Raw genomic sequence first — 22117 nt, forward strand, 5'->3', positions numbered from 1 at the left:
AAAACTCTTCCTAACCCTGCGCCGCTTACTTTGGCGAGTGAATACAAATTATATTACGTACGTACATACAACTCTACACATATTGCAGAGCATTAGGGTGATAGGCCTTAACGTCTGCCAACATTTACCCACAACACTAAAGCCACTGTGAACATGACACCGTACTGCAATACAACTTCAGCATTCTCCCTATTTTATTTTTTTGTTCTCTAAATCTTAGCTTGGAATTTCAGCTCAGCATAACATTTAGCTTACCTCTACATTTGAGGTGGTTCATTTTATGATCGATATTGAAGTGTGGGAGAATGCTATAAGAGAAAGAGAGAGGGACAGATGGAGCGAGGAGGAATAGAAAGAGGGGGAGATAGAGAACTTAAGTTCCAGGTAGTGCTTTTTTTTTTTTTTCTGTTAGAAATAAATATTTCCATTCTTGAAATTAATCTTTTTACCAACTGGAGGGAAAGATAAAACGCATCAGTAACGATAACTCACCGTGACTTCCTGGATATTTTTGTTTTTATTGCTTCCCTTTTCAATGCCTTACCATAGAAGAAAAAAATACGAAAGTAAAAGGTATGAACCTTTTCTTTATTTTCACCTCATCAGATCAAGGTATATCTTGATGACGTTAATCCATAGACATGATAGAATTCAGAGAAGAGATTACGCCCCTTTAAATTTGGAAACTTCCACTGGAAATGATTAAGAAAGTAAAACTGATTACATATGTAGCAAGAAGTTATATCACGACCATTTGATACAATTGATATACTTCATCGTTGAATTTCTGGTGAAGTCATTGTCACCAATCTGAAGGCTAGTCAACACCCTCCGTGTCTCCAGATCAAGCGTTCATGCGACCTCGTTATCACAGCGAATGACTATCCAAGTATTTACATTCTTTCAGAACTTATGAAAAAAAAAAAAATTAAAAAAATGGAATTCACTAATTCCTTTGTCAAATCGCTTGGCCACCTAACTGAGGGACTTGAGTTCGAATAGCGATGTAGACTGGAAATTTCAATTCCTAATTTGACTCGATAATGTTTGCTGGATGGAGAAAAGCAGCATGACACCTTCTCCCAGATACCGCCTCCCCCCCAGACATGTCTTTGCTTTTACTAGATCTGTAGAATTAAATTATTTCTAAGCTATTTTAATTGTAGCAGTTGTAGCACAAAATACAATGCGTTTAATGTTTTGACAGGGTTGGCAACAGTGCTGTCTCAATAGTACGACCTTGACATTGTTTTGTTTGTCTATCTTCTTTCAAAATCTTTCCCAATTTTCCTTTTTTTAATTTTTTTAAAATACTTTTTAAAAATGGGTTCACTTAAATCACTTCAGCATTTCTCAAAAAAATTACTGAGTTACTTCATTTGCTTAAAGACTGTGAATCGAATCTGAAACATGAACATATGAACAAAGAGTAGATTACTGAGTTTAGGGCGTATTGTGCCAGTCTCTTGTTAAACGCTTCCGCGGTGTCCAATGAAAACAAATCCAAATGGAGGTAACACTGAAAGAACTGCAGGAACACATAACACCGGCGAAAGGCCAAACAATAGAGGTAGTCGACTCAGCTGGTGAACATCAAACACGTTTAATACTCATGAAGGGAACCGTCGAATGTCATCTACTTCTAGCCGTTTCTAAAATGCTTCTTATTGCTACGTTGTTAAGAAAAGCGTCTCGTTTATGTCGGCTCCTATATCGTTCTTACTTTTTAAAACTATCACGTCATCGTTACCAAGTAAAAACTTCCCCCCCTATCCCCGAAACAAATAACTATTTCTTATCGTGCCATAACATCTCATATGTTTTAGTCACCTAGTTTAGTTTAGAGAGTATGTTAGTTTTGTAAATAAATATATTGTATTTAGTGCCGTTAAAAAAATAGTGACGTAGCCAGACGGACGAATGACGTTGCAGAAGAGGGTTACACAAGAGAAGAATTATGGCTTGGGTTTGAAGCAAGAAGCATGGTGACGGAACTGCTAGTTCAAACCGACGGACTTACATTGGTTAATATGCATGACTGAATGCATGACGAGTAGGACGTAATCATCTTCTTTTTTGAAGTAAAAGTTTGTATGTTATAAGAAAAGATAAGAAACATCGTTTGGAAGCTTCAGAGCTGTTATCTAGTATGTCATTGTTTTCAAGTGTCTTGTTGTTTTGTTCACTCGAACATGTATCAAGTCATCGAAGTCAGGGATTCTAGGAGATCAAGTCAAGAAGAATAGTGAATAGACACTTCAAGTATCCAGGACATTTTGGCGACCTCGGATGAACAACGACCTAGGTCGAACAACGACCCCGGACGAATAGCGACCCCGGACGAATAGCGACCCCGGACGAATAGCGACCTCGGACGAATAGCGACCTCGGACGAGCAACGTCCTCAGACGAACAACGAACATCATCGATGAAAGTTGCCAGTTTGGATATTTCGGTCGCTACGAAGCCTGGCGTCGCTTGAAGAGATTAACACAGTTGGATTCACCAACTCTAACCACAATTCTCCTTTAGAGATTCGCCCACTTGCCTGATTCGCACGCCTGTGCTGCCTGTTTCGTACGCCTGCTGGGTTTGCAGATTACTGAGTTTAAGGCAGGGGGTTCTCAGCCTGGGGATGGCGACCCCTTTGAGGGTCGATTGACGATGTGCCAGGGGTCTCCTAAGGGCATAGCGAAAATATGAATTTTTTTTTTCTTCTAACGTGCTGTGTGTTCTTCCGTTTCCAATAAAATATTTTTGCGAAACATAGTTTTCCAGCTTGTTAGTTCTCAAGTCTAAATACAGAAAAAGACTAGAATTGGACCTTCGCTATGATCTCTTATTAAAGACTGTCCCGACAATTCCTGATTTAGTGAAACAAGCCCAGACTTATCGCAGCCATATTGTAGCAATGCAGTTTGTAATTACTCTGATTACTCTCTGTGCTCCGTCATGCTTGTCACATAAACACACAATATGAATATAGTGAATAAAAAATAGAAGGGCAAATAAAGTCAGAGATCAAATCTCATTTATTTCTAATTCCATTAGGAGAAGTATTTATTTCAAGAATATAATTATACATTGTTTCGTCATTAAAGATAAAACTTTGACAATATATATCAGATATTGACGATGTGGGTATTAGTCCATAACAAAAACTAAATTACTTATACTTAGGAATGAAATTAATTTTACGGTCGGGGGTAGCCGCATAGTGGGGAATTGTAAAAATAGGTCGTCGAGTTAAAATGGTTGAGAATCACTGGTTTAAGGTGTATTGTCAATCCCCAATATGTCTAGATACATTTCGACATTTTTGAAAAGCAGTTCCTGTAAATCAATCACCGTGTGGGGTGTAACTATATCGAACATGTGTAGGCCTATAACACAATACGTTAATAATATAACTGACACACTGGCCGCCTACATGTTCTACACAAACCCCCATTAATATCTTCTATCTGTTTCCATTATTTATAAAATGCTTGTAGCTCGGATACTGGGCTCGGCGTAACTGTTTTCACTATGAGATGGGACAAAGGCGATAAACTGACGTCTAAACATGCAAGCTCCGGGCATGAGGGGCTCGTTAGCCTTTGCTGGCTACTCACCTAGGTCCTAGGAGATGGAAAATTCCAAAATCTGGTTGCAGGCGCATCTGGACCCAAATATAAGAAAAGATTCGGGGGCCAACCATGAGGGAAAATCATGAGTCGGCAGCTTGCAGCATCCAGTTCTACACCGTCTGAGAACCTGTGACGCCGCTGATCCCAAACTGTATCGACACTTGCCGTTCCTTTGGAATTTGTGTTAGCGACTATCTTTAATATGATCCATGGTTGCTTTGCGACTGATGGAGGCCATATACATATTTTGACAGGGTTCATAATAACGTCAGGCGTATTCTATTAAATTCAATCATCTAAAAGAAACAAGATTGTATTAATTATTATCTAATAAGAGCTTAAAGTGTATTTTACCTTTTTTATTAATTTTTTTTTCTCAGACTGTCGAGAAGTTGATGTCCAGAAAGTGTCGCTGCCACGGTGTCTCCGGATCATGCGCAGTAAAAACTTGCTGGCGAGGACTTCCGACATTCAAAGACATTGGTCAGAACCTGAAGGAGAGTTACGAGACGTCAGTACGTCTAGCCGGACGCGCTCAAACTAAGCTTCGGCGGAAAGAGAAATCGAAACGACGGGTGCCGATCAAGCCCGACGAGCTGGTGCACCTGAGCAAGTCACCTAACTACTGCAAACACAACCCCAAGAAAGGGATACTAGGCACAACGGGTAGGGTGTGCAACCGCACGGCACGGGGTCCGGAGAGCTGCGACCTCCTGTGCTGCGGCCGGGGCTACAACACCCAGGTGGTGCGCCACACTGAGCGGTGCCAGTGTAAGTTCCACTGGTGCTGTTACGTGGAGTGTAAGACTTGTGAAACAATGCTGGACATTCATACTTGTAAATAGTCCTCGCGCAGCCAATCGGACACGAGCATCCTCATTCTTCCTCAGTTTCTCGTCAGTGTTATGTTGTAATCTGTATTCCCATTGGACCATCGATATTTAAACTGATTTCATGTGTCGTGATTGTTATGTGTCTTTTGTATACATTTTATTCGATTATGCAATGGACGAGTGTAGAGACAAAATCATGGAATGTCTAGTTTACTGTCTAGCAGTATGAAATATGATGCATACGCATAGACTAGAAATTTCAGAAATTAAAAATTGAATTTGAAACAAGAAGGTAAATTAACATAAATCATGATTTTGAAAAATCGAGAGACCACTTTGGCAAGATTTCTGGTGCACGCTTAGGTTGCTAGATAAAAAACAAAACAAAATAGGAATCAGCTATGAACATTAAATAGACTTTATCTCTCCGTAATTACTTTCCACTTTCAAAAGGAAAATTATTAATTTTCCCCATTTTTAATTTACTACACTGTTACGATTAAACTTCAATAATGGTTTTCTTTTAATCAGAAAACATTATAATTGGTATGTATAAACGCATGCCCTTTTTATATAGCTCAAATTAAAGTTAATAAACTCAAAAACTCATTTAATTTAATGTGATCTAATCAACGATGGTATCGTCACTCAAGAGAGAAAGAGTTAATTTTAATTAAAAACGAGCAGTTGAAACCAAAATATTTAATCACTTAAATATTTTTTCTTATAATTCCGCAATGGTGGATTTTTGTTGAGTATTTAAATTCTCGGAGTAGCCTATAAAATATAAATATCATATTTTAAACACCATTCGGCACTGCAGAATCACATTTTTTTTTTCATCTTTTCCTTTGCTGAAGAACGTAAATTATTTATTTGGCCAATAATGATCTTTCACTGTTGTGTGCTTGACATCAGTTTTGGTTGTTTATTTATTTCAAAATCGTTTGCAACTCTTATTCTCTTTCAAGTTCCGCCCCTACATTTCACCATATCGTTTCACATTCTTTAATGCTGTGACTTTTATTCCATTGCAAAGGATGTCTCGTGAACAGGATTTTAAAAATTAAACGTGAAATACAATTTCTTCTTCTTCTTCCTTCTCATTTTTATGTTGGAGTGTTCAGATGACTAGACAAATACATGAGATGAACTGCGCAGTGGTTTCCAAATCAGGGATCTCTCCATATAGTTTTCTTTCTATTGGGGTGTTTTGGGGCCAGTGTCTTGTACGGGCCTCTTAGACATGGTCAGCATTCTTTGGTGACACTCCACACGGGCAGATTTCACCGGTTCCAATTTTGAGCTTCCGGTACATATGTTGTCTCATTCTGTTGTGTCCGGTCCTGAGTCGAAAGATAAGACGTTGATTTTGTCGGGATAGCTTATAATAGGCATTATCGTTCTTGTGATTCAGATGAGAGCTTGTCCATTTCTCATTTATTTTAATACAAATGATAAACTGCGATTACTCTAAATGTGAAAATCTTTTATAGAAACACGAAATATGACAGAATGTCTGTTTCCTAATTACCTTTAAAACGTTTGCATAGATTTTTTTTTAGTCCTATGCAACATTTTTTTTTTTGCAATCCCTCTGTACAAGTCAGTACTTCATGGAACCTGAAACCAGCTGGAACCTTAATAGCTGATCTAAAAGAATAGCTCTAATGATTTTCCTAGAAATGTAACAGTTGATGTATATCGCTGAGAAAAGAATGACTAGTTTGTAACGGGGAAAACTCTAGTCTGACCGTTCATTTTTTTCAAGTAAAAAATTAAATAAATTTAAATTTGGCTAGAGATTTAGATATAGGTCTAGGTCCAACATTGGCTTTGAAAGGACCATCGGCTTTCGGGAATTTCCGAATGCAAAGCTTAATGGATTCAAGAGTTTAATAAATAAATGTTTAGGAACATTTTGCGCATCGTCTTCTTGCGCATCGTCTTCTGAGTCTAGATCTAAATGTTTAACATTGGAATAGTAAAAAGTGCAGTAGATCTATAGGCCTACATTCCCTCAACCAGGACTCAACCAGGACTCAATCAGGACTCAACCAGGACTCAAGACTCAACCAGGATTCTTTCTCGGGGAGCAGAGCAGAAGGAACGAGTTAAAAACAGTTCCATTGGTTTTTTAATCGAACATTTATTAATTTTTTAAAGAGAAAAAGTTGCATATAAGTTGCATTAACGAGGTATTGTCTTTTTTTTTTTTTTAAAGTAATACTTTTATTGTTTTAAAATGTCTAGTAATCTTTTCTTATATATTACAATAATACAATACTATGCTAGTAATACAAGCAAACATGGAATGTATTTTTTTTTTTTTGCTTATATTTAAAAGAGGAAAATAGAGAAAGGGGGGGGGGAATATCTTCAAATCTGTCTGATTGTGTTAATGGATTCATATAAAAGATACCTCCAGAATTCTTTACATTCAAGGCTAACAAAAATCTGTGACGTTTTTTTTTTTTTTTAAATTCTTGAGTTGGGATCTCTCTATTCTCCGGGTTTTTTTTTTTTTTTTTAAATTCTAAAGCATTAAATAGCTAAATGATACAAATACTTTATATCTTTAAATTATTACACATTTTATTCTTATTATTTAGCATTACTATTATTGCTAATTGTATTATTATTAATTGAGAAAACATTCGCTCTCCGCTATTGCTAGGAAAGAGATTCCAGTTCTTTGTAGTCTGGTACCCAGTTCTTTGTAGTCTGGTACCCAGTTCTTTGTAGTCTGGTACCCAGTTCTTTGTAGTCTGGTGCCCAGTTCTTTGTAGTCTGGTGCCCAGTTCTTTGTGGTCTGTTAGACAAAGTCAATTGAGGGATTTTCACATAATGTGGCTGGTCTACAGCATAATGGCCATCTTGTGGATAATTGATTCGAGAATATTCATGAATGTTTAGGGCTTCAACGTCTGCAAGATCACGTGTCACCATCCCTTCAATTGTCTGATATCTCATCATGGTATATTGTAGTTTTAGTTAACTTCCACGGTCATTTGTTATTCTTTCACTCTGCTACACATTATGCTACGTTATTAATTGTATTACTTTTTAACGTTACGAGCTGGTGGTACTGCAGCGTCAAAAATCATCTAGAATTTCACTTGTTTGTCCACAAAAGATCTGGTCAATTCAAATCAACTGTCTTGTTTGTTCATATAGAATATTATCGTGCAGCCTTTTCAATAAGAGACTCTAAAATGCTTATGAGATAAAATAAGGTTATTTTCTTGGTCCAAACAAATGATAATTCTGTTCGACTTGAATTGTCCACCTCAGTGCTACGACCATTACAAATATAAGTTAGAAATAAAATTAATAATCATAACACAATAATAATAACAAGATACAGTCAATGTCTTATTGATTACATTTCGTGAACCCAACATTATTTTTTAGGACAATTTTTAATATTATTATGTATGTGACAGTCCTTACATTTGCTACACTGTGGATGTCTGGCAATTAAAGTGGTGTAGAGAAAATGATATTTGACTTTGCGTGTACATCGTACTTGTGTTATTATTATGATTTGTACATGTTAGGGTACAATGGATATAATGAACTCATATTACATTGGATTTATTGTTCATATGCATTGACCTTTTTATCTGCCCCTTAATTTATTTCTCCCTCCTCTGAGATGTCCAATTTACACAATTATATATATATTGTTGAAGTATATATGTATATGTATGCATTTAATAACTAGTAAGATTGTGGCTCTCAGGTGTACTTTGAACGTGGTGAATGTTTTACATAGAGAGGTAAGGCTACCTGCTACATTTTTATTGTGTAGCATCACAAGCTAAACAAGACTGCTACCTGCTGTAAACACAAGTTCATACTCTTAATAAAACTCTTTCAAGTTAGTTTACATTATGGTTTACTCTGGTGAGGCTCAACCTACGACCCGAGGATAATATCCTGCCCGTGTCACATCCGGACCTCAATAAGGTCTTCCCACAGTGCATAAAAAAGCCACAGTTAACCAACCAGACGTTTTAAAAAAAAATGCAGCCTGTGACCGAGACCATTCAATATAGAAGGCCTCAAAACTGACATGCAACGTCACAACCTGTGAGCAACGAGCTATTCTCTTCACTGACCACTATTGTGACGTTGCTGGTCAGTGTTGAGGCCTTCTATAACAAATTGTCCCGCTATGACACGGATGTCGGTAATTTGTATGACCCCCCCAGGCTTACACTGCTAGCTCTAAATAGACTGAGCTACTTTTCAGAAAAGCTGTTATAGAATAACCTATGTGAAGTTTATGTATTCGACTTTAAGATACACATGTAATACTTGGTACACATAAAATTTAAATAAAACAAATAGACAAGGAAAGCCTAAACCTAATTCGATTTTTTTTAAAGCAATAAATACACATAATTGGCATTATTTCAGATTGTGTCTACTACGTCATTTACAAATGGCGAACCTGCACGTGCGGATGCGTACTACGTCACTTACAAATGGCGAACATGCTAGTGATTGGAAGGGGTTTTGTTTGGGGGGGGGGGTAGGAGAGCGATGGGGAACGAAAGATCTGACAAGGTGTGTTAATTAAAGAAAAGAACAAATTAAAACAAAATAGAGTTTCACTTCGGGGAGAGTGTAGGCCAGGTGAGCTGTGAATAAGACAGATGGACTGTCAGTGGAAAGTTTGCCACAGAGCGGAAGTCTTGTTCTCTTCTTTGCTGTTTCTGAAAGTGGAGAGTCTTGGATACTATTTGAACTCTTGTATTGGGATTTTACTATAAAACACGTCTTTTAAACGAAGGCAGTCGAACCCCTTTACTATAAAACACGTCTTATAAACGAAGGCAGTCGAATATCCCATAATGTATCGTATCCTTCGGAAAGAAGTTATATAGAGATGTAGATCTATATGGATCTAGAATCTAGAGATAGAATTAACTGTATCTCTTCTAATGTGTGGATTTTGAGGTAACTGTTCAACAAGACTGTTTTTTTTTCTCTGTATCTTTATTATTGAACTGGACTTCCACTCTTTGATTCTGATCATGTATTGAACTGAAGATTTGACATTAACAAATAAATTATTCTAAAAAAAAATATTTCTTAATTAATACAAGGAAAATGAAAAAAAAAAGACTTATGACATTAGCAAAGGGGTGTAACTGAAACAATTAACTTCCTTTTTTTTCGAGATAGCGGTTATGTCGCATAAATATATATAGAATAGGCTATTTAAGTTGACTATTTCTCTCTCTCTGATAATAAAAAAATAAAGTAAAGAAGTAAAGTACCCTTTTCAGACATTGCGATCTATAGGGCAAATAATGTTAAGGTCATCTCTTTCTTTGGCTAATGGTTAACGAGCAGGGTGTCATGTGGCCAGCACAACGACCAACCGCCTTTACTTTCTCCAACTTAAGTCAGCTACCCTTTAGAGTTGGGTGGACCCAGGGGCGCCCTAAATATCCTGAAGTTCAAAATCCTAGTCTTCACCGAGATTCAAACCCAGGTACCCAGGTTCGGAGCCAGGCGCTTAACCACTCAGCCACCGCGCCCCCTTGATTATAAATATTGAGCTTAACAAAAAATACACGTCAGAAATCTATTTTAAGTTTAAAGTAAAAGCTTTTTTTATTAACTTTGAGAATCACAAATCCAGACATCACAAAATAAAAAACATTTGAGGCTGTCAGCAACATATCCCTTGTCATTTTTTTATATTTCAATGTCTCTCAGTGTGTGATTTCTTTCCTCTCTCGTTCGGCAATAGCATTTTTAATTTAAACAAAAAAAAATACAGTGTGCTTTTTGTAAGTATATTTGGTATTGAACCATTGGAATGTATTCACTTCAAAGAATGGTTGATACAATGTGTGTGTATTATGTTTGGTATATGTTCCATTCATTCAATGTATTTTTTTTTATTCTCTCCCCTTTCTCTTTTCTCAAGGAGTGTACAAATGTCTTCTATTAACGATTACTGCGGAGCGTGTTTGTGTCATATATTTATATATATATAGGTCTGTGCTCATCAAGAATGTATTGTTATTGTTTGAAGTTCAACTGTAATATAAAGTTTGTAATAAAATAGTAGATTTAATTTAAAATTGTGACTTTGAGGCTCTGTTTCTATTGATTGGTTGAGTCAAACTTACTGAATAGTCTTTTCTTGTCGTATTATTGGCGTTTTGTGTTTTTTTTGCTCTGACATTCATTGGGACACTTGACAATTTTGAGATCTAAACATGACTCAGACTGACGGACAGACAGACTACATAAAACTAAAAGCGGCAATACAGCTATGGAGGCAGCAAAAAAATAAGTACATAAATCTTGAAATTAAAAAAAAGGCCAACACTGTAAAAACAAAATTCATCCTGTTTTTTATTCATTTAGACCTGAGTTCCCCAAATTGTGTTCCCCGAAACTCTAGCTAGTGTTCCGCAATGCCTGAATAATGTGTTCCGCGAACTACTGGAATAATTAACTAGTAAACCACAACGTGAATTAACCTCTCTAAAACAAATGTTCCAGTAAATACTCAGAATGTGCGAAGTGTTCCGTTAAGGGAAAGAAGCCAGAGAATCACTGTTCTATATAGGAACAACCAACCTACAGGCAAATAAACTAGAAACCAACACGTACAAAGTATTACAGAAACATTGTCTCGTTTGATGAGTAAATAACACACAATCGTTCATCGTTGCATGTTTATTTTTTGAACTGTTGTGTGCTCAATGTTGAGTGTTGACTGTAGGTTGAGCAGTGTCTGGAAATTTAGGCACACAAATCTTATTTCTTTTAAGGTAGTCGCCTGTGTAAGGGAGCCTGATTAATTGTTTTTTTTAAAGAACTGTCAAGGTAATACTCATTGTAAGAACTCTACAGCAGAATAAGTATTTATAAGAGATTAATTTTCCTAAAAAATTGATACATAAATTTTCAACACACACACTTACACAATTAGATCTTCCAAGTAGAATTGTTCATTTTTAATTAATATAAATAGAGAGAACTGTAGATGTTTGGATATTATTATATTGATTATAAGTCTATTATTAGTTTATTAACATATAAAAACGGAGACCTATTGTTAAAGCGATAACAACGATTGGTCTTGTTTAAACCTCTAAGTAATGCCCTTAGCCACCTCCCCCCCCACACGCATTCCCACTAAAAGGAGAGGATTTGTTGTGGGTAGATGTTGAGCTTGGTCGTAAAAATCGTAATGAGTCATAAGGCTACATACACACTGGGGTAAAGGCTATGGAAATTAGATCAGCAAAGTACAAAGTTGCTAAAATGGAAGCTTGGGGATTTTTATTTTATAGGCTTTGCAGCGCGTTCAAAAACTTTGGTAGACACATTTCAGTTTAAACCATCATAATATTAATAACAGTAATAAAAATAATTATATAAGGAAAATGCAGATAGTTAAATTTCACTGGACAGTGTTGAAAGTTAGGGAAACAAGTGTTTTGTTGTTGTTGTTGTTTTTTTTTTAAATTATATATTTTTGTGTGTGCGTCTTTAATAATGCGTGTATGAAACCTATTTTTTAATTTTTAAAAATTTTTATTCTGAAGAGCAAAAAAAATTGCATGTGGTACTAAACACAAAAGGAATGGGGGAATCATAACTTCTCGAAAATTGTAATAAATATATTTGGTTTATGATAGAGAAGGCAGGGTTAAATCGGAACATCAACAATCTGCTATATGCAGAAGAAGTATCTATAAAAGACCAATATTCCAAAAAAATACCCTCCATAGCGCACTGAGCAAGGATAGGTCGAAGTATGATGCTCTATAGCAGGGATTCTCAACCTATGGGTCGTGAGCCCTTGGGGGTCGATTGACGATTTGCCAGGGGTCGCCAAAGACCATCAAAAATATGGATTGTTTTTGTCTATTCTTCTATTGCTGTATGTGTGTGTGTGTGTGTGTCGCAGCAGAGTGGGGATTTTTAAAATGGGGTCACTGAGCTTAAAAGGTTGAGAACCGCTGCTCTATAGCAAGCAATTTAAAAAAAAGAAAGAAAAACAACGAGCTCTATTTCACTCATGGATCACAAGCTATGAGAATGAAACATGACTACTTCTGACACCAAACAATGACATATAAAACAAAAACATATAAGACACATACAATAACCAGTAAAAAAAACAACAACAACATGTTGTATGTATCAATAAGGGCATGTTATTATTTCAATATTTATTGCACATCAACAAATCCAAAATTGAATCAGGACTTGAAAGAAAATTTAAAAAGATAAATAAAGAAAAAAACTTTAAAAAAAAAAAAGGGCTAGGGGCAGATAACAAGAGTTAACTTAGGGAAGTGAGACAGGCAAAAAGGGAGATAAAGCTTGCTCAGGTGCCTTGATATAGCACATGTGTTCTTACAAAAATAGAGTTCAACTAATTCCTTCACAAGTTGTCCACATCTGGTCTAAAAATAAACTCTTTGAGCTTATGTCACAATATATACAAGTAAACAATGTGTTGACCTACTTAGATGTTGCTATAGCGAGGATTAGCTGACCTTTACTTCATTTTACTCCAATACTACAATTGTAAGAGATACAGAAACTATAAATCAATATATGATATATTGCACAAATGATACTTTTCACTTGACATGAAATTTAGACTAACCTTAAATTGTAACATTTGACTGAACAGAATAAAAACCAATCTAAAAATACAAAGTTAACAAAGTTCTATAAAAAATTCTATATTTGACTAAAAAGATTTTTTAAACTAAAAGATACGTATCTTAAAAAGTAATTCTTTATCTTGACTTAAATTGCATGTTATGCGTTCCATGTTATCCTTATCTTATCTTATATTACACAGACATTACTTCAAAAAAGACCATCATGCAGAGACACAGTAGGAAATGCTATGAACTGTGTTATTTAATGGCATACAGCAGTCAAAGTGGTAGCGCAAACTAAAATCTTGCTCTCATGAAACATCTAAAGTCTCAGCAATTATTGATTCCACGAATTTTCAAATTTACCACATTGAAGTTCTCAAGTTCAAGGCCAAGCAGACCAATAAGATTTAAGGTCACTTCTGACATTTCACTGAGTATGTCATAGAACTGTGTTGCACCACAATAGGATAGTTGCCTGGTTATGCTGTATGCGTGCTGAACTGTCGTTCAGTCATTTCGATGGTGCCGGGTTCATACACTGCCCACTGCCATCCCCCATTGTCCTTCAGGAGGTTTGGGACTAGGATGTAGATTTTCTTCCATTCTGAAGGAACATCCATGTAAAACATTTTATGAGGGACGGTGTAAAAGGCCATGGAACGCATGACAATAGACTAGTTGAATACACGTCACGTTTCAAAACAATGGCAAATATTTTTGTTGTCAGATATTGAAAGAAAAAAAAAGTAAAAAACAAACAATGTATTTAAAAATAGGCTATTTCTTTTTTAAGTCTTCATAACCTCTACAATCATATTTCAATATTAAACAATTATTTTCCATAGCTTCTACTAAAAAATCTGACATTTAAAAATATTTTACAATTAGGCTAAAATGTCAATCTTAAGGATATAAACAAAAAAATATGTGTTAAAATCAAACCAGCAATAACATGATTCTAGTCATAGAAATGAAACATTATTTTTGTAAACTTTGTAAATACAAAGAAAAAATAATTTAAAAACAAAAACTAGATAAACAGTTGACATTATCTTATGATGTTAATTAAGAAGTGATATTTTATTAGTAGTCTGTCGAAGTAAATGTATGAGCTAAAGGCTAAAAACTGTTTAGGATAAGACCAGCCTATGTCTAATTGAAACACAAATATATGACGGTGGTTAGGTTACAAGACCAAGTACCTCAACTAAGAATCGAACATTTCAGAGATTCATCCTGTTAGGGTTTCTCCAATACACTGAGTTCAAGAATGTGTTAACAAACAAACCTGGTCACATCGCTAAGATTTACATGAATTTTATTGAATGAACTTGTAAAGAATCTTGAGATTCTGAGGTAAATAAATAAATAAATGATCAACTTTGAGATTCCATTCTAAGTACAACAGTCAAATCTAAAGTGAAGATATAAAAACAAAATGCTGTATACCAATATATCACAAACACCTAAAAATAAAATATCATTTTGTGATATTTTAAAAAGAAAACGGTTCATCCATGATACTTATATGTATAAATACATGTTTCTAAAACTCAAAATACTTGATTATAAAATGTATAGACTAGATAACCAGTGATTGCACAAATCTATTGAATCATTCAAGATGAAATCATCTCAGACTGAAAGCCCATCAAGACGTATCAGATCTCATCGATACAGAGTTTTGGCCAATGACTAATACAAAAAGTATGTGAAATATTGCACATTTGTCCTTGAAGATTGTCCTTGAACTATTTCTACTATCTGAATCAGCCCAAAGTCTGACAATTTGAAAACAAATTGACCAATCACAAAACAGAGCAATCACCATATCATCTTTTTTTTTTTAGCCATATAAATATACAGTTCTGTTAGTAACCATTTTGTTATTTCCAAATATCAAAACTTTACACCTTTTTAGCTACTCAGATTCAATCTTTATGAGAACTATTATAAAACTTCTTGAATAGTAGTTACATTAATTGGTTTTGTAGAGAGATAGTTTGAAAAAGATTAACAAAATTTTTATATTTATAACTGATCCAGTACTGGATATTTGCTTAAAAATGAAAAAAAACAAAAAACACAGAGAAATCCGACATTGCAATAAAAGTGTTCTAGTTTGATACATCATTGATGTTGGAGATGTTGAAACCTAATTTATATATATAACGGTAATTAAATATTAGAAACAAGATATTTAGATCATTTAGAAAGGTTTTAAGCCTACAATCTTCAGGGTCCACAACTCCATCCATTGGAGTGAACTGAACAGAAGTAAACACAAATTCTAAAAGGTTAAAGGAAGAAAATAAACAAATGTGCATCATGGTGCCATAAGGATAGACAAAATATCAACATCTGAAAATATTGATATATAATTTAAAAACAATGAATAAATAATTTAAATGTATATACTGTATATATTTATTACCATTTTCAAGACAGAGTTCTAAAATGAAAATATTCTCTGCTAAGAAATATCTTGTCCTTGGCAAAGATTGTATTCAAATCTAGAGAGTATTTGATGGAAAGTAACTTGAAATGCAAAGAAAGAATTGAACAGAAAAACTAATTAGACCAACAGTTTGTCAGGAGGTTAGACCAAAATACTCTAAAAAATCTTCTCTTTAATTTAAATGTATAGACAATTTTTGAGATAGCTACATGGTCTTAAAGGCAATATGGTGAATGCTAAGTTTATTAACTTGATATATCAAACAAATTTGAATTACCTTTGTTATCTATCAGATGTTAGCTCATGATAAATATTGCAACACTTGTGTTTTGTAAGAAATATTCTTTTCTATTCAGTTTTCTTAAGTGGTAAATGTAGATGGAGGTAACAACAGTCAGATGTAGCGAAAAGGTCAAGGAATCAAACACAGTGAGTCATTGTTAAGGCACAGCCTTTATTTTTCTAACACAGACAAAACCCAGCTGACACACTAAGAAAAAAAAAAACCCAGCTGGCATGCACTCAATAAATAACTCCACCACTTTTCAAGCAACAAGTCTCATTGAAAACAAAATGCTGAGATATAATAAAAAGGTTGCCACAACTACTGGACAATGTCACATCAAACTGGTAGGCATGTCGAACCTCAAAGACAGTGTCACACCACAGATTGGTGGTGCCATCATAGCCATTGACACAAAACCTCAATGACAGTTTCATCCAAAAAAAAATAATTCATTAAACCATTAATGAGCACAACTTGAAAATACCAAGAAAAAAAAAACACAACTAATCATGGCAAAGAAAAACAAAATAAACCCAACAACATAAAAGTGTAAAATTATATGAAAAAAAAAATCATCTAACATCAAACTTATACAAAAGACAAAATTATGTGCAAAAAAAAATTTAAATTACACAAGATAAGTGATTGAAAACAAAAACCTGGCAATGATAGGGTCACAACACAGAGAGAAGGAGTGAGAGAGAGGCTCATGAGCCAAGTTTGCTTTAACTTCACTGGCTAAAAATGCCATCAATGTCTCTACCGTGGTGAAATTGAAAAACTTGATGAGAACACTAGTGTTAGGTTTCATTTCTACTCATGAAATTAAAAAAACAATCAAAACATGACAATATTGTTTGTTTTTTTTTCTTCATCCAAAGCAAACAAAATTTGATGCAGAAAACTTTCCAGCCTCAAACTTAGAGGCCTAGTGGGATGGCCTGATGCATCACAGGATACCTTGAGACTGCAGGTATTTGATCAGCGACTCCATCATTGACTTAAATGATCAGTAAATTGATCAACCAGTCGAGGAAGGTGATAGGAAGTTTAAACGGCTTAATTTATCTTGACTGTCATACCTTGTTTGATAAGGGACAAAGTTGAAGAAAAAAATTTTTTTTTTACTGTCATTAATATTTGATGACATCAAATAATTAAAACTCACTTCTTTAACAAGAAGCAATAGTCTATTTTCTCCATAATGTAATCATCGAAATGTATGATCAATTTTCTGAAATGTACATAAATAATCTAGTATTTAGCAGTTATTTATAGGCTACTATAGTTTGTTAATAGGTTTGTTGGGAAACATTCATGCCAAAAAGAAGGGAAATAAGTCAGTAGCTACAGCCAGTGGGAAATAACTCCTGTTTGACAAGATTCAGACAGCATAGTACAGAGAAAAAAACAACAAAGGATGTTGAGGAAGCAAGGATGAAGAGGTTAGTGCCCCTGCTAACTAGTGGATTGTCTTGAACCAAAAGCTTTCAACAAAAAAATGTTTTCTAGGAGACCAAAAAAATAATTGACAGGTTACACGGTAGAATTCAGACACTCATGAGACACAGCCCCCAGTCTAGCAAGCTTGTGCGAAAAAGCAAATTGTTGGCAAATTGGGCAGAATGAAATGAAGAGATCAAGTCAAACCAATACATGAATGACAAAAATATAATACAAGATGTTTTGTTTTATATTACAAGATGCTTCTGTGTATTGAAATCAAGGCACCAGATCAAGAATGTCATCAAAATAAATGTTATCACAAAGAACATCAAAGGACATGACTCAATGAGAGCAGCCTAGTCTAGGTATCTTATAGAGGAAACATACATCTTGTACAGTAAGTGGACTTAATAGAGACGGCTCTTAGGCAGAAATTTTACATCCAAATTAGTCATTTTGATTTCTACTCAAATGTAATTTATAAAGATGTTACCTAACCAAAGTAATTTGTGAAGATGTCACCTAACCAAAATAATTTGTAAAGATGTCACCTAACCAAAATAATTTGTAAAGATGTCACCTAACCAAAATAATTTGTAAAGATGTCACCTAACCAAAATAATTTGTAAGGATGTCACCTAACCAAAATAATTTGTAAAGATGTCACCTAACCAAAATAATTTGTAAGGATGTCACCTAACCAAAATAATTTGTAAAGATGTCACCTAACCAAAATAATTTGTAAAGATGTCACCTAACCAAAATAATTTGTAAAGATGTCACCTAACCAAAATAATTTGTAAGGATGTCACCTAACCAAAATAATTTGTAAAGATGTCACCTAACCAATATATTATGTAATGAACCCACCCCTTTTTTCATAACTTTTTTATTGAAGTTAAAAATTCATGATGCTGGATTTTTAATTCTTTTTTTTTTAAACACTGCTCTAAATAGCATTTACACTAGAGAACATATTTTCCCAACTAAGGTCAGATATTAATGCCAAACTGCCCTTTGATGCACTTGTATGAACAAAGCAATTGTCAATTAGTGATTAAATTTTCTGTTTTATTTATGTTGACCAACTGACAAAAGATGTTTAAAATAACCTCTAAAAAAAAAAAAAAAAAAAAAAAAAAAGACAAGTCTATACAAATTATTCTTGCCTGAAGCTATTTATATGTTCAAGACAGGATGTTTTAACAAATCTGTCCAGTTCGTCACTTTTTTAGCTTCCCAAATTAAATGATTAAGTGACTTGGCATCTATGCAGTCAAATATTCTGCATTATCTTTCAATCTGGAGGACACTTCAAAAAGAAAACATGTAAATATGAAATCTTTAGCTTGTAATCTTTAGTCTCAAGTATTAATTACATCAGTTTGTAAAATGGCCGTCTACTGTTATAATGTAAACATATTGAAGATATTCAATTCTTGTATTTTGGATGAGAAGATACTAATGGTTTCATTAGAAATTATCAGTAAAAGTACGAGCAGATTATTTATGTTAACACACAGGCAATGAGGCTGCCATAGTAACGTCCAGACTGATTGACAGGGTCTAGTAAAAACTGACAGGTTTGGGTCAAATAATGAAAACTATAACACAGGTATTTTCGTAGTAGTATCATTGGAAACAATGTACCACTACAACCACAACATGGCATAAAGTGATCGGCGCCAGATACATTGAACACAACTAGAATAGAAAGGATGATTCAAATAAGAAAAGACAACAACCCATTTATTAAAGAAAGAATTCTACAGGAGGAAGCTGAGAACAACTTTGTAACATGACAACACAATGACAACATGCTGAGAACAACTTTGTAACCATGACAACACAATGACATCAATTCATGCAGACTGGGAAATAAAAAGTAGCGGTAGAACTAGAACTGGTCACTATCTCCAGCCATACCTTGTGCCTAATCAATCCAGGCCAGCTGGACAATAAGCATGCTGAGATAGTGAACTGACCAACTGGATATAATGAAATGTAAGAGCTATACAACTGAATTATTATTAAGCAGAAAAACAGCCCAGTACATCACTGCCCTAGTGTCCAGACATTGTTACTTTCCAAAACCATCAGTCGTGTACACTAGCGCAACCTACTGCTATTGATGCACTATACAAGTTGACATTGTTGATGACAAAACTTATTAGGAACATAAAATACATTGATCAGATAGCTGAGAACAACCAAATTCTGAATCAGAAGCTCAATTATATTATGAGCAAAACAAAAAAATATTGAAACATGCTATCCCAAAACTAGAACATAAACAGTAGTCCAGTAGGTCTAAAGATTACCAGCCTAGAACATGGATCTCTATCCAGTAGGTCTAAAGATTACCAGCCTAGAACATGGATCTCTATCCAGTAGGTCTAAAGACTACCAGCCTAGAACAAGGATCTCTATCCAGTAGGTCTAAAGACTACCAGCCTAGAACATGGATCTCTGCCCAGAAGGTCTCAAGAAAAAGTCATTCCCCAAAAGAAAAAAACATAAATATAATTGGAAAATTGCACAGAAAAAAAACAACAACAAATTGTACAAGAAGTCATCGACTATGCGATGAAAAGATTTCACAGTGTATTGAACATTACAGACATAAAAGAAAGACCCTTGATAAGAAATATAAAGTTGAAACAAATCTTAATATTTACATAAAAGAACTTGTAAATGTCATGTGACAAAGGGGAGGGCTAGATTGATATGGAAAAAAAAAAAGTGTTAAGAATAAAGCCATTCAATAAAATCAAATGTACAACTTTGGTAGCAATGAAACAGAAGGTAAATCGTTTATGTACACGCATCACTAGGTGATATGGGAGTTCATGTTAGAACACTGTAAAAGCCTGCTACGTTTCATTAGCTTGATTTCAACACAGACTGCTTGCTAGTAAAGGACTAGTTTGTTTTATACACAGATGGCGTTCAAGAATACGAGGTAACTAGTTTGATTTCAACGCAGACTATGTCCAAGAAAACCATGTCTAGTATAAAACAGAAAAAAAAAAAACAACCTTCAGCCAAAATAAACAATGAAAAAGAAAAAGGTGATCAGTGAATGACAACATTATTTACAGTCAGGTTCATTTTCAATGTTAGCAAATACTCAATGTAAGGGAGATAATTACAGAGCATGTGTTGCATGCAAAAGTGTAACTTTATTCACAGACAAAAAACAACAACCACAGAATGTAATGTCCCAACTCAAAATAAAGGTAAAATAAAAAAGAAGAACATGACAGGCAAGAGAATGGCAGATTCTGAATGAACTCAAATCAATAGAAGACTCCCAAATCAATGAATCTGCTCTCCGTGAGGACCAGTCAGTATTGCTGATGATTAAACTAATCGAAATAATTTCATGACAACATTTCAAGACGTACATGTCAAGCAATAGAACTATTCCAAATAATATAGGAAAATAAGATGAAGAAAAAAGAATTTTTTTTTCTAAAATTAGTGGGGCATCCTCTCCCAGAAGTTCAAACCAACCATTCAGCCACACAGAATCAACATTGTTAGTTTTTTAAATACATGCATAAATATATATAGGCCAGTGGTCATAAACAAACAGATTTCCTATTTACATTACTTTGAGATGTACATAAAATATATAGATAAGTGATGCTTCTCTACAGGAGAACTAATTCAAGACTTGGGTTAGTGTTTAGTAGGAACACGAGCAGGCACTGGTCACAGCTGCAGTTCACAGTTCATCCTCATCACAAACCAGCGAAACTACGAATCACAAGTTCACTAGAAAAATTAAAACATTCCAATTAATAGAACAGTGCACATTGTAACTTGAAGTTCAAATGAAAAATAAAATGCAGTTTAAAGTTGTGACACAGTGCAGTTGACAAAAGCAAGCAGTGATGTGTGCAGGAAGTCAAATTATTGTTTCTTAACTCTTTCTCTCCGTAATTATCTATCACATTCTGGTGGAATCAATGTTGCTTTCGGCAGTTAGGAGAGAAAGAGTTGAAGAGTGCTTAGATTTTTTTCATATTAAAAAATATACTACAAGTAAGACCTGCAAAGTACAAGTAAGACCTACAAAGTACAAGTAAGACCTGCAAAGTACAAGTAAGACCTGCAAAGTACAAGTAAGACCTGCAAAGTACAAGTAAGACCTACAAAGTACAAGTAAGACCTACAAAGTACAAGTAAGACCTACAAAGTACAGGTTTGATGCAAAGTAGAAAGAGAAATAAAACAATTATGGCAACTATAAGAAAAAAAAAAGTTTAGAAAACAATTATTATTTTTTTTGGCAAAGAGAGAAAGCTATTTTCCTAAACAACACAGCTCTTAAAGAAAATAAAAATAGTTCAATTAACTAGTGTGTTAGTTAGTATCAGCTAGAGCATTTGTTTTCTACTCTCAGTTAAACAGCACACATGACTAGCAAAAAAGCCACTGCTATAATGAAGTCACATTTACCAATGGATATTTATCTACATAATTGGAGTTGGCTGACAAACGGGAACGGTCTTGCATCTCATGTTGCTGTTGACCAGAGGCAGGCCGCCTTGACCTGGCACCAACGTCAGGAGGGTAGATGCTGGAAGGACTAGATTCAAAGTAGGCAGAGTCCAGATTTCTGGACTGGCGGATAATTTCTCGTGCAGCTACATTCATTTCTTCCTGAGTCATATTGGTGGCTTCCGCTATTTCTCTCTGCAAACACTGGGGGTCTACATAACGATTTAAACCCTCATCTAGCAGAACCTAAAGAATTAAACAAGTGTATTGGTTAGATATAGAGACACTCACTC

The 22117-nt window shown here is 34.7% G+C and overlaps 2 protein-coding genes across 9 annotated transcripts in view; one reads left to right on the plus strand and one right to left on the minus strand.

The window, feature by feature from the left end:
* Positions 1 to 10569, plus strand: part of LOC106052265 (protein Wnt-16-like) — an 87697-nt gene extending 77128 nt beyond the window's left edge. The window contains exon 5 of the mRNA XM_056027167.1: positions 4010 to 10569. Coding sequence (XP_055883142.1) covers positions 4010 to 4474 — 465 coding nt within the window. The 3' untranslated portion in view covers positions 4475 to 10569. The remainder of the gene's footprint in view (positions 1 to 4009) is intronic.
* A 2071-nt stretch (positions 10570 to 12640) lies between these two features.
* Positions 12641 to 22117, minus strand: part of LOC106052266 (muscle calcium channel subunit alpha-1-like) — a 114089-nt gene continuing 104612 nt past the window's right edge. For 6 of the 8 annotated variants that reach the window (XM_056028057.1, XM_056028055.1, XM_056028053.1 and 3 more), the window contains one exon: positions 12641 to 22070. In XM_056028057.1, the coding sequence (XP_055884032.1) occupies positions 21762 to 22070 (309 nt within the window). In that variant the 3' untranslated portion in view covers positions 12641 to 21761. The remainder of the gene's footprint in view (positions 22071 to 22117) is intronic. The other 2 variants (XM_056028054.1, XM_056028056.1) reach the window with 2 other exon arrangements.

The sequence above is a fragment of the Biomphalaria glabrata genome, chromosome 4 (genome assembly GCF_947242115.1).
Source record: "Biomphalaria glabrata chromosome 4, xgBioGlab47.1, whole genome shotgun sequence".
NCBI lineage: Eukaryota > Metazoa > Mollusca > Gastropoda > Planorbidae > Biomphalaria > Biomphalaria glabrata.